This window comes from Symsagittifera roscoffensis, chromosome 1 (assembly GCF_963678635.1).
Source record: "Symsagittifera roscoffensis chromosome 1, txSymRosc1.1, whole genome shotgun sequence".
Taxonomy (NCBI): domain Eukaryota; kingdom Metazoa; phylum Xenacoelomorpha; order Acoela; family Convolutidae; genus Symsagittifera; species Symsagittifera roscoffensis.
Genome location: NC_087062.1, coordinates 49,749,449 through 49,771,242, shown reverse-complemented (window position 1 = coordinate 49,771,242; position 21,794 = coordinate 49,749,449). Strand labels below are relative to the sequence as shown.

The following is a 21,794-nucleotide window of genomic DNA, read 5'->3' as shown; positions in this document are numbered from 1 at the left end:
CAACTACACCAAACACATATGACGAATCACAACACAATACAAACACATCACCTACAGCACCACAATTACCAAGTTTAAATCATAATCACCCATTATCACTAGTACCACGAAATTTCAGAAATTTAACACTCACCAATATAAGTTTTAGACCTAATTATATACAAAGTCCAATTCACCATATAGTAACAGAGCAATCTCAAAGTGACGATACACATGAAATAATCGAACAGCCACATACTACAAATTTTCAATCTCAGAACAATCATTTTTTTAGCCCACGATGAGCCGACAAGTTGGATCCCTTCACCGCTCAATTTCCCATCCAACCAATCTCCAAAACCCCATTCCCGTCATCCCACTTTTTGCTATTCCGCCACCTGAATTGTCTTTTATCTTATAAAGACACGGAACCTTACAAAGATCATTTGTGTCTTTTTTGTGCATTGGCAATGTACATGAACGGACACAAAGATCTCGACTATCACGTTTCCAGATACTTTACACATTTTATATCAAAATCTGGTTATGAACCTAAAATTTTTCGTGGAGTTTCTGTAGAAGACTTACCTGTTGTCGAGGAAATTGTGCAAAGAAACATTTTTATATACGATTTCGATATCCAAGAAGGAGAATATGTAGGAGAACTAGCTCGACGAAGTACCGGAAGATTCGACAAAACAGTCAAATTACTGAGGTTTAACAATCATATCATTCACACAAATGATAATGATTCTTTCTTCAAGTGTTTCCGGTGTCCTAATTGTGACATTTTTTTGATTAAATCCGACAATTTTAACAAACATCTTCTGAGATGCAAGGACCGAGTGAAACATTTTTACCCAAAGAACGTCTATGAGCTTCCCGAAACCTTGTTTGAAAAGCTAGAAGGATTCAGTCTTCCAGTTTCTGAAGACAACAAGCTTTTCAATAATCTGGCAATTTTCGACTTTGAGTCGATTTGTGTTCCTACAGAGGAACTAAAAGAGACGCAAACTACTACCTGGATTGGAAAACATGTCCCCATTTCAGTCTCTATATCATCGAATCTGATTGATGAACCCATCTTTTTGTACAACAAGGATCCACAGAACTTGATAATTAATTTTGTATCCAACCTCGAACTGTTAGCTCAACAAAGTAAGCTAGAAATGAGAAAAAATTTCAAGATATTGAAGTAGCTATGAATGAAAGAATGAAAAAGATCTTTGATCAGCTGAACGAACGTGGTAAAAACTTTTCAAGTAACAATTTTGAGTAAGAAGACGAAAGCATTGAAGATTTAGAAGAAGCAGATATGTCAATACAATTCTTGCGAATTCAGAAAAATCAACTCATTGATTTGAAACAACATCTGGAGAGATATGTAAATACTTTACCTGTTTTTGGATTTAACAGCGGTAGATATGATTTAAATTTGATAAAGAACAAGAAACATCCGTCATCAAAAAAGCAAATGACTTTATATCTTTCAAGTTTGGAGATGTACAATTTCTCGACATAATGAAATTTCTGGGAGGGGCAACTACTCTGGACTCATTTCTCAAAGCCTATAAAGCTAGCGAAACGAAAGGATTCTTTCCCCATGAGTGGTTTGATAACCCAGACAAACTTGACTTTCCTGAATTGCCACCGTATGAAGCCTTTTTCAGTAAACTTAGAAACAACAATCCTCTAGACAAAGACTTCATTGATTATGAGAAGCTTAGAAAAAGTGGATTTGACGAACAACAGGCACTGAAAAAGCTTCAAATCAAGACTGTTCCTCCATCTGGCTTGGATAATTACAATTACTTACAAGAGACTTGGAAGAAAAATGGAATGACAGTGTTCAAAGACTTTTTGAAGTGGTACAACAACAAAGATGTAGTTGCAACCCTGGAGGCAATGCAAAAAATGATTCAGTTTTACCATAACAAGGGTATAGATATGTTAAAACTTGGTTGCCCACTTCCAAATCTAGCAAACATTTGTCTACACAAATCCACAAATTACAAGTTTTATCCATTTTGCGAAAGTGATAAAGACTTGTGTGAAAAAATTAGAGAGGACATGACTGGTGGACCTTCTATTGTTTTTACTCGAAAAGCTGTAGTTGATGAAACATACATCAGAAACTCATCAAATGTTTGTAAATCAATCGTTGGAATTGATGCAAGCCAGCTTTACCCTTTCTCAATGTGTCAAAATATGCCAACAGGACTGTACACGAGATGGGAGTTTGACAATGAAATGCAGAAATTCAAGACTAGACATAATCGAACTCGCAACTTTGAGAACATGGTCATGTCTTTTTATCAAGAATCAAGACCAGAATGTAAACTTGAGAGCTTTTTTACATCTGGAAAACAGAAAAAAATCAACTGTTTTAATGTGGACGGTTATTGTGATCACTGTAAGACAGTGTTTGAAGCAATGATGTGCTACTACCACTTCTTTTCCTGTCAAGAAGCACGTCCCTCCTTAACAGAACAGGATATTGAGCGAGGAAACAAGAAGAGAGAGATGGATGATATGCGACGAGAATACATTAAAGAGAAAGGATAGAAAATGGAAGAAATGTGGGAGTGTGACTGGTGGGAAAGTTTCAAAACCAATGAGAAGATCAAAACTCACGTCAGAACCCGCTTTCCCAATAGAAGACCTCTTTCTAGAGACTCCCTTCTAGCAAAAATAAAAGATGGATCTCTTTTTGGCTACGTTCAGTGCGACTTAGTTGTTCCAGATGCAAATTTTCCTCCAATTTTCAAAAATACTGAGGTTGGAAGAGATGATATCGGAGATTACATGAAAAACTATGCGATCGAGAACGAAATGTTAAAGCATCCTCAGGGAATGCTGATATCTAGTTTCAAGCTGGAAAATGGAACAGTTATAACTCCTCTCTTCAACTTTTATATGGAACTTGGATTGCAGTGCACCAAAATTTACCGATTTGTTCAAAATTCTCCTCGGAAATGCTTTAATAATTTCGTTCAGTCAGTGGTTGATGCTAGAAGAGAAGGAGATGAAAACCCTTTGTCAGGAGTTGTAGCAGAAACAATGAAACTTTTGGGTAATTCTTCGTATGGATATCAGATCATGGATAGATCGAGACATACAATCACAAAATATCTGAACGATGAAAAAACCCATAAGGCAATCAATGAACCACTGTTTAAGAGACTTAACACAGTTGAGAAGGACTGATATGAGGTGAAGTTATTGAAATCAACCATTGAGCACCGAGAACCCATCATTGTTGGTTTTTTCATACTTCAGTATGCAAAACTGAGAATGTTGGAACTCTACTATAACTGCTTTGACAAGTTCTGTGATGTGAATAAATTTGAAGAGTTGGAGATGGACACATACTCACTTTACTTGGAACTTGCCGAAGAAAATTTATACGACTGTATCAAACCAGCTAAGAGAGATGCTTGGGAAAAAATGAGGGGAAATGACTGTAGAGACTCTTTCAAGGCGGATGCAAAATCTAATTTCTTCCCACGAACGTGTTGCAGTACGCATAAAAAGCATGATAAGCGGGAGCCGGGACTTTTTAAAGAAGAATTTAGATGTACAAAAATGCTATGTTTGTGTAGCAAGACATATTGCTGCTATGACAACAAGTCCGATAAGTTCAAATTTAGCAGTAAAGGATTAAATAAACGGGTTCTAGAAGATTCTGGAGACGGTCCCATGTCAAAATACAGGAGAGTGCTTGATGAAGCAATTAATCTTACATCTACTAACAGAGGATTCAGAACTATAAATCATATGGTGGCCACATATGAACAGACAAAGAAAGGACTAAGCTATTTTTATCCAAAAAGACAAGTACAAGATGATGAAATTCATACGAAACCATTGAACTTATAAGTACTGATCTGGTGTAGTAAAAATATTCATGATGTCGTGTTATATTGGTTTTATGATATTAGAATGTAAAATGTTGCGGTAAACTTGTTATACAATGCAGTGATTTATATACTTTTTTGTAATTGAATTTTTTTTTCTCTCAAAAAATTTGATTTTTTTTCGAAGTCTCTGTAGGTTTCAGCATTGTTTCAATTAGATAGAAAGTAAGATTATCGTTTCATTTAGATAGAAAGTAGGATTATCTAAAAAATTAGGTCAAATAATAGCTAATCTTATCGTGTTTTGAATTTTTTCGAAAAAATTTTCACCATCGACTTACCATATATCAAAAAACTAAAAAATATATAACCTTAATTCTACAATCTACATGTAATTAACAATCAATTGTTCCCAATTAGGAAACGCGCGCCGAGATTTTTGCGAAAAAATTAGACATTTTCGCAAAAAACCAAAAAATTTTCGTTTTTTTTACCATTATCTTACCATCAAACAAACCATAAAACCTTACCGGATACTCTATAGCCTATGTTAATACATGAGGGTCAGCCACATCCCCCCACTTCAGCTCCAACATCTACTACTCACCAGAGTAGAATGCTTTTGCCTTACCATTGCTTTTCCTTATCCTTATACATTGTAGACTCTATACCCTACCTTAATACATAGGTGGCTGACCGGATACTCTATAGCCTATGTTAATACATGGGGGTCAGCCTCCTCCCCCCCCCCACTTGAGCTCCAACATCTACTACTATTATTATTGGTTATTATTATTATTATTGGTTATTATTATTATTGAAGGGGGGGGGGAGGAGGTGGCTGACCCCCATGTATAGGATACTGACCGGAGTAGAATGCTTTTGCCTTACCATTGCTTTTCCTTATCCTTATACATTGTAGACTCTATACCCTATCTTAATACATAGGTGGCTGACCCGATACTCTATAGCCTATGTTAATACATGGGGGTCAGCCAGCTCCCCCCCCCCCCCCCCCCCCCTACTTGAGCTACAACATCTAATACTATTATTATTGGTTAATATTATTATTATTGGTTATTATTATTATTGAAGTGGGGGGGGGGATGTGGCTGACCCCCATGTATTAACATAGGATACTGACCGGATACTCTATAGCCTATGTTAATACATGGGGGTCAGCCACCTCCTCCCCCCCCCCCCGTAACAAAACCAGTATATTCTAGATCTATTGAGACTAAGAGATATAAGAGTAAGATTAAGATCGGTATAAGACAAAGAAGTTGCACGAATCTATCCGGCCGAAAATAAGATGAGCAGTGTGACGAGCAGACGGTGTACATCTGAAATTACTCTATGAGTTGACCTCCCATCTTAACTCAATAGGTATAAATTACTTTGTATCCCAGTCTTTTCGGTCCATTGAAAGTTTCCGTTTTAGCAAGTGTAGATCACAATCCTGATCTACAACTACTGAGAACATATTGGGTCGCTCCGGAATATGGAGGGGTGTATATCGTTTATCAACCAATCAGGGCGTTTTAAGGAATTTCATTTGTCAGAAACTTACAAAAACTGTTAGAAGAATTTCAAGGTGGGGCGAAAAATATTCCAAGAATAACATCCTAAGGCTCCTGGTGCTTACGGTTGAGACAGACAATCCGTGTTCTGCGATGAGCGAAAAATAATCAAATCGTCCACAGAAGCAGCATTTGGAGCAAATTCTTCCTCGGCGTCTTCGAGCAGAATTTGATCTGCTTCTACTATGTCTACATTCTCTTTGGCGACACCAATCTTATTCAAATCCAAAACCTGACAACATATTAAGGAGTTTACAAACAATTTTGAAGCAAAAACATTTTAAACGAAGGAACTGACTTCTGATCTGAACTCCTCATTATTAGGCTTTCTTGTTTCAACATGAATATCCTCGTTTCCATCGTTTAATTTGTCCGCTGATGAGCAATTAACTAAAACATGAAGACAGCGTTTTTGCATGTTCATGGAGGATAATGCTTGGTAGCGACAACACGGAAAACGTGTTGCCGCAAGTAAGATTGTTTTTTGAATCTTGACAAATTTGGACAGTTGGTTGTTCTTTACTTGCCTTCTGAACCCATGCGGTTCACCTGCAGACATATGTTCCCCGACTGTATGGCTGCAGACATTACTTTAACCACTTCCTCGTGATGATTCAAACTGGCTACTGCATGTCCATTCACACTAAGTATCTCATCTCCGTCCTTTAGATCGCACATGTTGGCTGAAACGTCCCAAGGAACGCAATTCACAAGACTAGCCAGCTTTTTCTACTCTTTTCTATTATCAAGACAAGCCAGTCTCGAAACATCTACTTATGTACTTTGGGAGAAGAGTGGATGAGAGACTTGCGATACCAAATGGAATAACTATAATTTAAAAAAAAAAGAAAGAAAGAAAGAAAGAACGATTTTATTTCTCCAAACTAGTACACATGATAACAACAAAATCAAACAAATAGTTTATAAAAATTATATTTATCCATGACTTTTAGATTAAGGAAAGGATAGATAAAGTGAGTTTAAGTCTGATGGGCTCACTCATAGAGTAATTTCTAATAAGGTACACCGTCTGTTCGTCACGCTATCGTTAAAGGGTGTTGCATCAAAGGTGAGTGGAGTTACTTTTAGGTAATTTTTGCGCACGGAGACATTGGCAAATGCTGCATATGTAATATCTTTAGGAATATCAAAATCTGTTTTGTCTGCTAATACTGTTTCATCATTTGGAGTTTATGGTCGGAAGTTTTGTCTTGCTGGCGATATTAAATCTAAAACTGTGTTGAAAATTATCTATTTGAACGATGCTAGAACTCTTTTTAGATCAACTGTTACTATTTATGCTATATCGTTATTTGTGATTGTCTCACGAATTGATTCTGAAAATTGCAAAAAAAAAAGATTTATTTCGTGTCTTACTTTTGCTTGTCGAGATGTTTGTAGTGGTGATACGTAAAATGTGTCATTTGATTCTAGTATAGATACATAACTATAAATAGGAGCAAAAACCTTGTTTGCGAATATTGAGTTTGCTCTTTGAGAAATTTGATGTTGAATATTTTTGATATATTCTGTGAAAACGTTTGAGAAAGGTAATTCTACATCATCTGTTTGTATCCGGTGCGGTGAGTGGTTTGCTGGTTGTGGTGGTAATATTTTAAGTAAAAAACCATGGAGTGATGTGATATTACTGATGCCTGGTAGATAGTGATCGAGTATGTGTCTTCTAATTTTGACTTCAGGAAATTCTTGCTTACATGGGCTATTTCCTTTTTCATATAAATTTTCAATTAAAATATGACAAAATTGTACCTGTCCTCTAGCGGGATCGCTTTGTGGATGAATAACAACGGGGAAGATAGAGTCATTTTCAAAATTTAGGTCGTATTGAATAATTTTTTGTGTGCGATTACAGTTATTGTCTAACTTTCAATATGCCTGATTGGTTGATTCCAATTGTAGAGTCTTACTGGCTTTCGAAGGTATGTGTTTTTTATTCTGCGTTTACCTTTTATTGATAATGGTGTTGTGGATTCTGATTCTCGGTGATTGGGTTATTTTTGTCGATTGATTCTTTTTAGATCTTGGAGTTCTTGTATTGTAGTTGTGTCGGATTCCGAAACTGCGTTTCGTGTTTTGGAAAAAATTCGCTTGAAAATTTTTTGTTTTGTTGTAACTGCCTTTTTTCTCGTTTGTTTTTTTTCGATCTAATATATCCTATTTCTTGTTCGTGTGATGTGATTACAAGATCGTATCTTTCATTTTTAATTAAACAATTGTGGAGTATTAATGTTTAATGCCTAAATTAACTCTTGACATAAGGTTTAGAATGATGCTTGCAAAATCCAGGGGTTAGAATTTTCGTTTCCTAAACTAATAGTTCTTACGATATTTGTGGGTTATCCTATTTTTGGGGCATATGTTGTCGAGATAGACGGATTGGAGAGAGAGTACATCAATTCGTTAGAATGATGTACTTTCTCGATGGCTAAGATTTCTTTTAAGAAAAACCTACTTAATCTTACTTAGGGTTGTGATTTTGTGATTAAGGGTTGGAGAACATTAAATCAATCCACAAGGTTCAGGCATAGTTGTAACACAAGTAGATCGCAAGGTTCTATTATAGGTCTAACTAAGTTTATGATGTCATTTAGTCTGAGTCAGCTAAGAGGAGGGGCTCAGATGAAGGGTGAGTAACAGAAGTTCGTCACTTTAACCGAATTAAAATGGGTAATTTCATTTATTCCTGGGTCGTTGATAAGGGTTGGAGAGTGAATCGACGTATGATCTGGTTAGACACTTTTTTCTAGGGGGTTGGGAGAACAATATTTGTTCTGATTGATCCAAGGGAAGACTTGATGATCAAATAGTTTTTTAATGAATTAAAAATTAATTTAAAGTTAAAACTCAAAGATCCAAGGATAGACTTGATGATCTGTTGTAAGGGGAAATTAGATTACTACAAAGCAAGGATAGGCCTTGATAAGTAAGTAAAAGATTTCAGTTAGGTAAAATATTTAAAAATTTAGAAAGAGTTGCTTTAAATATTAAAAAAAAATTGAACGATATTAGTTTTCGAATAATTATAGTTTTGTTTTAGATGAGGAAACAAGGATGGAAGAATGGGTAGAAGGTGAAAAAGTGAAAGGATGAGGTATCTTGAGAAGCAAGAAACTCTGATAAATTTAACAAAACTAACTTTAATTTTACTACTAACTAATTTTTGTATTTCTATTCAATAAATTTTAATTTTACAGAAGTTTCAAAATTGCTGGAGATTTGATGAAAGGAACGAATTGTGTATCTTTTCATCAGTCGTTATTATGTTAATATGATATGATTATAAAGCATCAAGAAGTATATGGCTTGGAAAAGAATCTTATTGCTCCAAGTAATTTTTATTTCATGATAGAGAATGAAAATCTACTGCACTGAAAACTTTGTAGAGAAAAAACCATTTGATTTTGCGTCGTTTCACGCTATGTAAAAATTGTCTGCTATTCAGTTTTTGACCTAGTGTTTGCCGTATCGTTTGAAAAATTGGAGTAGACGTGTTGGGACGTAGAGACATACTTATTAAGTTGTCTATGTTATCTAACATTTTGCAATGTATTTCTTGATCTTATTTCTATGTTTAATTTGCTAAATCTAAGTTAGTTAATAGGTCTTGTTATACAAGATATAATTGGTTTATACTCCCACTGGGAGCCTACCGTTATTGTCAGAAAAAGCGATATAATTCAAAAAGACAATAAAGAGGGCTGTCATATCTTTCGACAAAAAGCAGAGAAATACTGAACTCTTGCCGTAGCACCCCAAAAAGAAAAAGAATGTAAAAAAGTCATAAAATGTTTTCTCTTCAGTTGATTTTGTCATTCAAAACAATTAGGCTCAAAAGCTACAGGTTTTGAGCCACCATATCTTTCCATTAAATGCACAAAATTATCGACCAACTCCCACAGTACTGAAGAAAAAACCGAATTTATTATTAATTTTAAATTGCCACGTCATTAAGGACATCTAGAAATCTCAATCAAATTTAAGATTTCACGAAAAGCTGCATGTATTGAGCAGTCAAGAAATCGGAGTAGAATTGGAGTTAATTAATACTTGTGATAGCACTTCGAATGAGTCCAGAATTTTTTTTAAAAAGGAAGTTTTGAGAAACAGAAGATTTTTACGCTAAGATTTTATTTGGTCATAAAAAAAATCTTAGAAAAAGTGCAATTTCTCAAAAAAAAAGAGTACTATAAGCCATTGAAATTTTAAAATATCACTAAAATGATGTTTGACATCATCAGAAGCACGCAAAATTGGGGTTAATCATGACCCCTCTCGATATTAAATGTCTCATTTTGGAGAAAGCATCACAATTCTGCTTTTGTCTTGCTGGCGGTATTAAATCTGAAACTGTGTGGAAAATTACTTATTTGAACGATGCTAGGATTCTTTGTAGATCAACTGTTACTATTTATGATAAATCGCTATTTGTGATTGTCTCACGAATTGATTCTGAAAATTGCGAAAAAAGATTTACTTCGTGTCTTACTTTTGCTTGTCGAGATGTTTGTAGGGGTGATACGTAAAATGTGTCATTTGATTCTGGTATAGATACATAACTATAAATGAGAGCGAAAACCTTGTTTGCGAATATTGAGTTTGCTCTTTGAGAAATTTGATGTTGAATATTTTTGATATATTCTGTGAAAACGTTTGAGAAAGGTAATTCTACATCATCTGTTTGTATCCGGTGCGTTGAGTGGTTTGCTGGTTGTGGTGGTAATAATTTAAGTAAAAGACCATGGTGTGATGTGATATGACTGATGTCTGGTAGATAGTGATCGAGTATGTCTCTTCTAATTTTGACTTCAGGAAATTCTTGCTTACATGGGCTATTTCCTTTTTCAAATAAACTTTCAATTAAATTATGACAAAATTGTACCTGTCCTCTAACAGGATCGCTTTGTGGATGAATAACAACGGGGAGGATAGAGTCATTTTCAAAAATTAGGTCGTATTGAATCATTTTTTGAGTGCGATTACAGTTATTGTCTAACTTCCAATATGCCTGATTGGTTGATTCCAATTGTAGAGTCTTACTGGCTTTCGAAGGTATCTATTTTTTATTCTGCGTTTACCTTTTATTGATGATGGTGTTGTGGATTCTGATTCTCGGTGATTAGGTTATTTTTGTCAATTGATTCTTTTAGATCCTGGAGTTCTTGTTTTGTAGTTGTGTCGGATTCCGAAACTGCGTTCCGTGTTTTGGAAAATTTTCGCTTAAAATTTAGTTTTTGTTTTGTGGTAATTGCCTTTTTTCTCGTTTGTTTTTTCGATCTAAATTATCCTATTTCTTGTTTGTGTGATGTGATTACATGATCGTATCTTTCATTTTTGACTAAACAATTGTGGAGTATTAATGTTTAATGCCTACATTAACTCTTGACATAAGGTTTAGAATGATGCTTGCAAAATACAAGGGTTAGAATTTTTGTTTCCTAAACTGATAGTTCTTACGATATTTGTGGGTTATCCTAATTTTGGGGCATATGTTGTCGGGATAGACGGATTGGAGAGAGAGTATATCAATTCGTTAGAATGATGTACTTTCTCGATGGCTAAGATTTCTTTTAAGAAAAACCTACTTAATCTTAGTTAGGGTTGTGATTTTGTGATTAAGGGTTGGAGAATATTATATCAATCCACAAGGTTCAGGCAAAGTTGTAACACAAGTAGATCGCTGGGTTCTATTATAGGTCTTACTAAGTTTATGATGTCGTTTAGTCTGAGTCAGCTAAGAGGAGGGGCTCAGATGAAGGGTGAGTAACCGAAGTTCTTCACTTTAACCGAATTAAAACGGTTGGTTTTTCAAAAAAAATTTTTATTGCTGGGTCGGTGATAAGGGTTGGAGAGTGAATCGACGTTTGAGCTGGTTAGATACTTTTTTCTAAGGGGTTGGGAGAACAAGAATGTTCTGATTGGTACAAGGGAAGACTTGATGATCAAATAGTTTTTTAATGAATTTAAAATTAATTTTAAGTTAAAATTCAAAGATCCAGGGATAGACTTGATGATCTGTTGTAAGGGGAAATTAGATTATTACAAAGCAAGGATAGGCCTTGATAATATGTAAGAATAAGGTTTCAGTGAGGTAAAAGATGAAAAAATTTAGAAACAGTTGCTTTAAATATTAAACAAAAATTGAACGATAATAGTTTTCGAACAATTATAGTTTTGTTTTAGATGAGAAAACAAGGATGGAAAAATGGGGAGAAGGTGAAAGGATGAGGTATATTGAGAAAAAAGAAACTCTGATAAATTTAACGAAACTAACTTTAATTTTACTAACTAATTTTTGTACTTTTCATTCAATAAATTTTAATTTTACAAAATTTTCAAAATTGCTGCAGATTTGATGAAAGGAACGAATTGTGTATCTTTTCATCAGTCGTTATTATGGTAAAATGATATGATTATAAAGCATCAAGAAGTAAATGGCTTGGAAAAGAATCTTATTGCTCCAAGTAATTTTTATTTCATGATAGAGAATGAAAATCTACTGCACTGAAAACTTTGTAGAGAAAAAACCATTTGATTTTGCGTCGTTTCACGCTTTGTAAGCTTTATCTGCTATTCAGTTTTTGACCTAGTGTTTGCCGTATCGTTTGAAATATTGGAGTAGACGTGTTGGGACGTAGAGATATACTTATTAAGTTGTCTATGTTATCTAACATTTTGCAATGTATTTCTTGATCATATTTCTATTTTTAATTTGCTAAATCTAAGTTAGTTAATAGGTATTGTTATACAATATTTAATTGGTTTATACTCCCACTGGGAGCCTACCGTTATTGTCAGAAAAAAATGATATAATTCAAAAAGACAATAAACAGATCCGTCATATCTTTCGACAAAAAGCAGAGAAATACTGAACTCTTGCCGTAACACCCCAAAAAGAATAAGAATGAAAAAAAAAGTCATTAAATGTTTTCTCTTCAATTGATTTTGTCATAAAAAAATAATTAACCTCAAAAGCTACAGGTTCTGAGCCACCATTTATTTCCATTAGATGCACAAAATTATCGACTAACTCCCACAGTACTGAAGAAAAACCGAATTTATTATTATTTTTAAATTGCCACGTCAATAAGGACATCTAGAAATCTCAATCAAATTTAAGATTTCACGAAAACCTGCATGTATTGAGCAGTCAAGAAATTGGAGTAGAATTGGAGTTAATTAACTTTTGTGATAGCACTTCGAATGAGTCCAGAATTTTTTTAAAAAGGAAGTTTTGAGAAACAGGAGATTTTTATTTGGTCATAAAAAAATCTTGAAAAATGTGCAATTTCTCAAAAAAAAGAGTACTATAAGCCATTGAAATTTTAAAATATCACTAAAATGATGTTTGACATCATCAGAAGCACGCAAAATTGGGGTTAATCATGACACCTGTCGGTACTAAATGTCTCATTTTGGAGAAAGCATCACAATTCTGCTTTTGTCTTGCTGGTGGTATTAAATCTAAAACTGTGTGGAAAATTATCTATTTGAAAGATGCTAGGATTCTTTGTAGATCAACTGTTACTATTAATGATAAATCGTTATTTGTGATTGTCTCACGAATTGATTCTGAAAATTGCAAAAAAAAAAAGATTTATTTCGTGTCTTACTTTTGCTTGTCGAGATGTTTGTAGTGGCGATACGTAAAATGTGTCATTTGATTCTAGTATAGATACATAACCATAAATGAGAGCGAAAACCTTGTTTGCGAATATTGAGTTTGCTCTTTGAGAAATTTGATGTTGAATATTTTCGATATATTCTGTGAAAACGTTTGAGAAAGTTAATTCTACATCATCTGTTTGCATCCGGTGCGGTGAGTGGTTTGCTGGCTGTGGTGATAATAAATTAGGTTAAAAACCATGGTGTGATGTGATATCACTGATGCCTGGTAGATAGTGATCGAGTATGTGTCTTCTAATTTTGACTTCAGGAAATTCTTGCTTACATGGGCTATTTCCTTTTTCAAATAAACTTTCAATTAAATTATGACAAAATTGTACCTGTCCTCTGACGGGATCGCTTTGTGGATGAATAACAACGGGGAGGATAGAGTCATTTTCAAAATTTAGGTCGCATTGAATCATTTTTTGAGTGCGATTACAGTTATTGTCTAACTTTCAATATGCCTGATTGGTTGATTCCAATTGTAGAGTCTTACTGGCTTTCGAAGGAATGTATTTTTTATTCTGCGTTTACCTTTTATTGATGATGGTGTTGTGGATTCTGATTATCGGTGATTGGTTTATTTTTGTCGATTGATTCTTTTAGATCCTGGAGTTCTTGTTTTGTAGTTGTGTCGGATTCCGAAACTGCGTTTCGTGTTTTGAAAAATTTTCGCTTAAAATAAAGTTTTTGTTTTGTTGTAATTGCCTTTTTTCTCGTTTGTTTTTTCGATCTAATATATCCTATTTCTTGTTTGTGTGATGTGATTACAAGATCGTATCTTTCATTTTTGAAAAACCAAACGTGGAGTATTAATGTTTAATGCCTACATTAACTCTTGACATAAGGTTTAGAATGATGCTTGCAAAATCCAAGGGTTAGAATTCTTGTTTCCTAAACTGATAGTTCTTACGATATTTGTCGGTTATCCTAATTTGGGGCATATGTTGTCGGGATAGACGGATCGGAGAGAGAGTATATCCATTCGTTAGAATGATGTACTATCTCGATGGCTAAGATTTCTTTTAAGAAAAACCTACTTAATCTTACTTAGGGTTATGATTTTGTGATTAAGGGTTGGAGAATATTAAATCAATCTACAAGGTTCAGGCATAGTTGTAACACAAGTAGATCGCTAGGTTCTTTTATAGGTCTTACTAAGTTTATGATGTCGTTTAGTCTGAGTCAGCTAAGAGGAGGGGCTCAGATGAAGGGTGAGTAACCGAAGTTCTTCACTTTAACCGAATTAAAACGGTTAGTTTTTAAAAAAATTTCTTTTATTCCTGGGTCGGTGATAAGGGTTGGGGAGTGAATCGACGTTTGAGCTGGTTAGACACTTTTTTCTAGGGGGTTGGGAGAACAAGAATGTTCTGATTGATCCAAGGGAAGACTTGATGATCAAATAGTCTTTTAATGAATTAAAAAATAATTTTAAGTTAAAATTCAAAGATCCAGGGATAGAGTTAATGATCTGTTGTAAGGGGAAATTAGATTAATACAAAGCAAAGATAGGCTTTGATAATATGTAAGTATAAGGTTTCAGTTAGGTAAAAGATTTAGAAACAGTTGCTTTAAATATTTAAAAAAAATTAAACGATATTAGTTTTCGAATAATTATAGTTTTGTTTTAGATGAGAAAACAAGGATGGAAAAATGGGGAGAAGGTGAAAGGGTGAAAGGATGAGGTATATTGAGAAGCGAGAAACTCTGATAAATTTAACGAAACTACCTTTAATTTTACTACTAACTAATTTTTGTATTTTTCATTCAATAAACTTCAATTTTACAAAAGTTTTAAAATTGCTGCAGACTTGATGGAAGGAACGAATTGTGTATCTTTTCATCAGTCGTTATTATGTTCATATGATATGATTAAACAGCATCAAGAAGTATATGGCTTGGAAATGAATCTTATTGCTCCAAGTATTTTTATTTCATGATAGAGAATGAATTTCTACTGCACTGAGAACTTTGTAGAGAAAAAACCATTTGATTTTGCGTCGTTTCACGCCATGGAAGCTTTATCTGCTGTTCAGTTTTTGACCTAGAGTTTGCCGTATCGTTTGAAATATTGCAGTAGACGTGTTGGGACGTAGAGACATATTTATTAAGTTGTCTATGCTATCTAACAATTGGCAATGTATTTCTTGATCTTATTTCTATTTTTAATGTGCTAAATCTCTAAGTTAGTTAATAGGTCTTGTTATACAATACATAATTGTTTTAAACTCCCACTGGGAGCCTACCGTTATTGTCAGAAAAAGCGATATAATTCAAAAAGACAATAAAGAGAGCCGTCATATCTTTCGACAAAAAGCACAGAAATACTGAACTCTTGCCGTAGCACCCCAAAAAGAATAAGAATGAAAAAAGTCATTAAATGTTTTCTCTTCAGTTGATTTTGTCATAAAAAAACAATTAAGCTCAAAAGCTACAGGTTTTGAGCCACCATATCTTTCCATTAAATGCACAAAATTATCGACCAACTCCCACAGTACTGAAGAAAAACCGAATTTATTATTATTTTTTAAATTGCCACGTCATTAAGGACATCTAGAAATCTCAATCAAATTTAAGATTTTACGAAAACCTGCATGTATTGAGCAGTCAAGAAATCGGAGTAGAATTGGAGTAAATTAACACTTGTGATAGCACTTCGAATGAGTCCAGAATTTTTTTTGAAAAGGAAGTTTTGAGAAACAGAAGATTTTTAGGCTAAGATTTTATTTGGTCATAAAAAAATCTTGAAAATGTGCAATTTCTCAAAAAAATAAGAGTACTTCAAGCCATTGAAATTTCAAAATATCACTAAAATGATGTTTGACATCATCAGAAGCACGCAAAATTGGGGTTAATCATGACCCCTCTCGGTACTAAATGTCTCATTTTGGAGAAAGCATCACAATTCTGCTTTTGTCTTGCTGGTGGTATTAAATCTAAAACTGTGTGGAAAATTATCTATTTGAAAGATGCTAGGATTCTTTGTAGATCAACTGTTACTATTAATGATAAATCGTTATTTGTGATTGTCTCACGAATTGATTCTGAAAATTGCAAAAAAAAAAAAGATTTATTTCGTGTCTTACTTTTGCTTGTCGAGATGTTTGTAGTGGCGATACGTAAAATGTGTCATTTGATTCTAGTATAGATACATAACCATAAATGAGAGCGAAAACCTTGTTTGCGAATATTGAGTTTGCTCTTTGAGAAATTTGATGTTGAATATTTTCGATATATTCTGTGAAAACGTTTGAGAAAGTTAATTCTACATCATCTGTTTGCATCCGGTGCGGTGAGTGGTTTGCTGGCTGTGGTGATAATAAATTAGGTTAAAAACCATGGTGTGATGTGATATCACTGATGCCTGGTAGATAGTGATCGAGTATGTGTCTTCTAATTTTGACTTCAGGAAATTCTTGCTTACATGGGCTATTTCCTTTTTCAAATAAACTTTCAATTAAATTATGACAAAATTGTACCTGTCCTCTGACGGGATCGCTTTGTGGATGAATAACAACGGGGAGGATAGAGTCATTTTCAAAATTTAGGTCGCATTGAATCATTTTTTGAGTGCGATTACAGTTATTGTCTAACTTTCAATATGCCTGATTGGTTGATTCCAATTGTAGAGTCTTACTGGCTTTCGAAGGAATGTATTTTTTATTCTGCGTTTACCTTTTATTGATGATGGTGTTGTGGATTCTGATTATCGGTGATTGGTTTATTTTTGTCGATTGATTCTTTTAGATCCTGGAGTTCTTGTTTTGTAGTTGTGTCGGATTCCGAAACTGCGTTTCGTGTTTTGAAAAATTTTCGCTTAAAATAAAGTTTTTGTTTTGTTGTAATTGCCTTTTTTCTCGTTTGTTTTTTCGATCTAATATATCCTATTTCTTGTTTGTGTGATGTGATTACAAGATCGTATCTTTCATTTTTGAAAAACCAAACGTGGAGTATTAATGTTTAATGCCTACATACATTAACTCTTGACATAAGGTTTAGAATGATGGGTTCTATTATAGGTCTTACTAAGTTTATGATGTCGTTTAGTCTGAGTCAGCTAAGAGGAGGGGCTCAGATGAAGGGTGAGTAACCGAAGTTCTTCACTTTAACCGAATTAAAACGGTTAGTTTTTAAAAAAATTTCTTTTATTCCTGGGTCGGTGATAAGGGTTGGGGAGTGAATCGACGTTTGAGCTGGTTAGACACTTTTTTCTAGGGGGTTGGGAGAACAAGAATGTTCTGATTGATCCAAGGGAAGACTTGATGATCAAATAGTCTTTTAATGAATTAAAAAATAATTTTAAGTTAAAATTCAAAGATCCAGGGATAGAGTTAATGATCTGTTGTAAGGGGAAATTAGATTAATACAAAGCAAAGATAGGCTTTGATAATATGTAAGTATAAGGTTTCAGTTAGGTAAAAGATTTAGAAACAGTTGCTTTAAATATTTAAAAAAAATTAAACGATATTAGTTTTCGAATAATTATAGTTTTGTTTTAGATGAGAAAACAAGGATGGAAAAATGGGGAGAAGGTGAAAGGGTGAAAGGATGAGGTATATTGAGAAGCGAGAAACTCTGATAAATTTAACGAAACTACCTTTAATTTTACTACTAACTAATTTTTGTATTTTTCATTCAATAAACTTCAATTTTACAAAAGTTTTAAAATTGCTGCAGACTTGATGGAAGGAACGAATTGTGTATCTTTTCATCAGTCGTTATTATGTTCATATGATATGATTAAACAGCATCAAGAAGTATATGGCTTGGAAATGAATCTTATTGCTCCAAGTATTTTTATTTCATGATAGAGAATGAATTTCTACTGCACTGAGAACTTTGTAGAGAAAAAACCATTTGATTTTGCGTCGTTTCACGCCATGGAAGCTTTATCTGCTGTTCAGTTTTTGACCTAGAGTTTGCCGTATCGTTTGAAATATTGCAGTAGACGTGTTGGGACGTAGAGACATATTTATTAAGTTGTCTATGCTATCTAACAATTGGCAATGTATTTCTTGATCTTATTTCTATTTTTAATGTGCTAAATCTCTAAGTTAGTTAATAGGTCTTGTTATACAATACATAATTGTTTTAAACTCCCACTGGGAGCCTACCGTTATTGTCAGAAAAAGCGATATAATTCAAAAAGACAATAAAGAGAGCCGTCATATCTTTCGACAAAAAGCACAGAAATACTGAACTCTTGCCGTAGCACCCCAAAAAGAATAAGAATGAAAAAAGTCATTAAATGTTTTCTCTTCAGTTGATTTTGTCATAAAAAAACAATTAAGCTCAAAAGCTACAGGTTTTGAGCCACCATATCTTTCCATTAAATGCACAAAATTATCGACCAACTCCCACAGTACTGAAGAAAAACCGAATTTATTATTATTTTTTAAATTGCCACGTCATTAAGGACATCTAGAAATCTCAATCAAATTTAAGATTTTACGAAAACCTGCATGTATTGAGCAGTCAAGAAATCGGAGTAGAATTGGAGTAAATTAACACTTGTGATAGCACTTCGAATGAGTCCAGAATTTTTTTTGAAAAGGAAGTTTTGAGAAACAGAAGATTTTTAGGCTAAGATTTTATTTGGTCATAAAAAAATCTTGAAAATGTGCAATTTCTCAAAAAAATAAGAGTACTTCAAGCCATTGAAATTTCAAAATATCACTAAAATGATGTTTGACATCATCAGAAGCACGCAAAATTGGGGTTAATCATGACCCCTCTCGGTACTAAATGTCTCATTTTGGAGAAAGCATCACAATTCTGCTTTTGTCTTGCTGGTGGTATTAAATCTAAAACTGTGTGGAAAATTATCTATTTGAAAGATGCTAGGATTCTTTGTAGATCAACTGTTACTATTAATGATAAATCGTTATTTGTGATTGTCTCACGAATTGATTCTGAAAATTGCAAAAAAAAAAAGATTTATTTCGTGTCTTACTTTTGCTTGTCGAGATGTTTGTAGTGGCGATACGTAAAATGTGTCATTTGATTCTAGTATAGATACATAACCATAAATGAGAGCGAAAACCTTGTTTGCGAATATTGAGTTTGCTCTTTGAGAAATTTGATGTTGAATATTTTCGATATATTCTGTGAAAACGTTTGAGAAAGTTAATTCTACATCATCTGTTTGCATCCGGTGCGGTGAGTGGTTTGCTGGCTGTGGTGATAATAAATTAGGTTAAAAACCATGGTGTGATGTGATATCACTGATGCCTGGTAGATAGTGATCGAGTATGTGTCTTCTAATTTTGACTTCAGGAAATTCTTGCTTACATGGGCTATTTCCTTTTTCAAATAAACTTTCAATTAAATTATGACAAAATTGTACCTGTCCTCTGACGGGATCGCTTTGTGGATGAATAACAACGGGGAGGATAGAGTCATTTTCAAAATTTAGGTCGCATTGAATCATTTTTTGAGTGCGATTACAGTTATTGTCTAACTTTCAATATGCCTGATTGGTTGATTCCAATTGTAGAGTCTTACTGGCTTTCGAAGGAATGTATTTTTTATTCTGCGTTTACCTTTTATTGATGATGGTGTTGTGGATTCTGATTATCGGTGATTGGTTTATTTTTGTCGATTGATTCTTTTAGATCCTGGAGTTCTTGTTTTGTAGTTGTGTCGGATTCCGAAACTGCGTTTCGTGTTTTGAAAAATTTTCGCTTAAAATAAAGTTTTTGTTTTGTTGTAATTGCCTTTTTTCTCGTTTGTTTTTTCGATCTAATATATCCTATTTCTTGTTTGTGTGATGTGATTACAAGATCGTATCTTTCATTTTTGAAAAACCAAACGTGGAGTATTAATGTTTAATGCCTACATACATTAACTCTTGACATAAGGTTTAGAATGATGCTTGCAAAATCCAAGGGTTAGAATTCTTGTTTCCTAAACTGATAGTTCTTACGATATTTGTCGGTTATCCTAATTTGGGGCATATGTTGTCGGGATAGACGGATCGGAGAGAGAGTATATCAATTCGTTAGAATGATGTACTATCTCGATGGCTAAGATTTCTTTTAAGAAAAACCTACTTAATCTTACTTAGGGTTATGATTTTGTGATTAAGGGTTGGAGAATATTAAATCAATCTACAAGGTTCAGGCATAGTTGTAACACAAGTAGATCGCTAGGTTCTTTTATAGGTCTTACTAAGTTTATGATGTCGTTTAGTCTGAGTCAGCTAAGAGGAGGGGCTCAGATGAAGGGTGAGTAACCGAAGTTCTTCACTTTAACCGAATTAAAACGGTTAGTTTTTAAAAAAATTTCTTTTATTCCTGGGTCGGTGATAAGGGTTGGGGTGTGAATCGACGTTTGAGCTGGTTAGACACTTTTTTCTAGGGGGTTGGGAGAACAAGAATGTTCTGATTGATCCAAGGGAAGACTTGATGATCAAATAGTCTTTTAATGAATTAAAAAAGAATTTTAAGTTAAAATTCAAAGATCAAGGGATAGAGTTAATGATCTGTTGTAAGGGGAAATTAGATTAATACAAAGCAAAGATAGGCTTTGATAATATGTAAGTATAAGGTTTCAGTTAGGTAAAAGATTTAGAAACAGTTGCTTAAAATATTTAAAAAAAATTAAACGATATTAGTTTTCGAATAATTATAGTTTTGTTTTAGATGAGAAAACAAGGATGGAAAAATGGGGAGAAGGTGAAAGGGTGAAAGGATGAGGTATATTGAGAAGCGAGAAACTCTGATAAATTTAACGAAACTACCTTTAATTTTACTACTAACTAATTTTTGTATTTTTCATTCAATAAACTTCAATTTTACAAAAGTTTTAAAATTGCTGCAGACTTGATGGAAGGAACGAATTGTGTATCTTTTCATCAGTCGTTATTATGTTAATATGATATGATTAAACAGCATCAAGAAGTATATGGCTTGGAAATGAATCTTATTGCTCCAAGTATTTTTATTTCATGATAGAGAATGAATTTCTACTGCACTGAGAACTTAGTAGAGAAAAAACCATTTGATTTTGCGTCGTTTCACGCCATGGAAGCTTTATCTGCTGTTCAGTTTTTGACCTAGAGTTTGCCGTATCGTTTGAAATATTGCAGTAGACGTGTTGGGACGTAGAGACATGTTTATTAAGTTGTCTATGCTATCTAACATTTGGCAATGTATTTCTTGATCTTATTTCTATTTTTAATGTGCTAAATCTCTAAGTTAGTTAATAGGTCTTGTTATACAATACATAATTGTTTTAAACTCCCACTGGGAGCCTACCGTTATTGTCAGAAAAAGCGATATAATTCAAAAAGACAATAAAGAGAGCCGTCATATCTTTCGACAAAAAGCACAGAAATACTAAACTCTTGCCGTAGCACCCCAAAAAGAATAAGAATGAAAAAAGTCATTAAATGTTTTCTCTTCAGTTGATTTTGTCATAAAAAAACAATTAAGCTCAAAAGCTACAGGTTTTGAGCCACCATATCTTTCCATTAAATGCACAAAATTATCGACCAACTCCCACAGTACTGAAGAAAAACCGAATTTATTATTATTTTTTAAATTGCCACGTCATTAAGGACATCTAGAAATCTCAATCAAATTTAAGATTTCACGAAAACCTGCATGTATTGAGCAGTCAAGAAATCGGAGTAGAAATGGAGTAAATTAACACTTGTGATAGCACTTCGAATGAGTCCAGAATTTTTTTT

The 21,794-nt window shown here is 33.7% G+C and overlaps 1 protein-coding gene across 1 annotated transcript in view; it reads right to left on the bottom strand.

The window, feature by feature from the left end:
* The window catches only part of LOC134838602 (uncharacterized), a 155,492-nt gene that overhangs the window by 98,054 nt on the left and 35,644 nt on the right, over window positions 1-21,794 (bottom strand). Inside the window, exons 4-6 of the mRNA XM_063854109.1 lie at window positions 5,944-6,099; window positions 5,715-5,806; window positions 5,482-5,648 (exon numbers count right to left, since the gene is read on the bottom strand). Coding sequence (XP_063710179.1) covers window positions 5,482-5,648; window positions 5,715-5,806; window positions 5,944-6,099 — 415 coding nt within the window. The remainder of the gene's footprint in view (window positions 1-5,481; window positions 5,649-5,714; window positions 5,807-5,943; window positions 6,100-21,794) is intronic.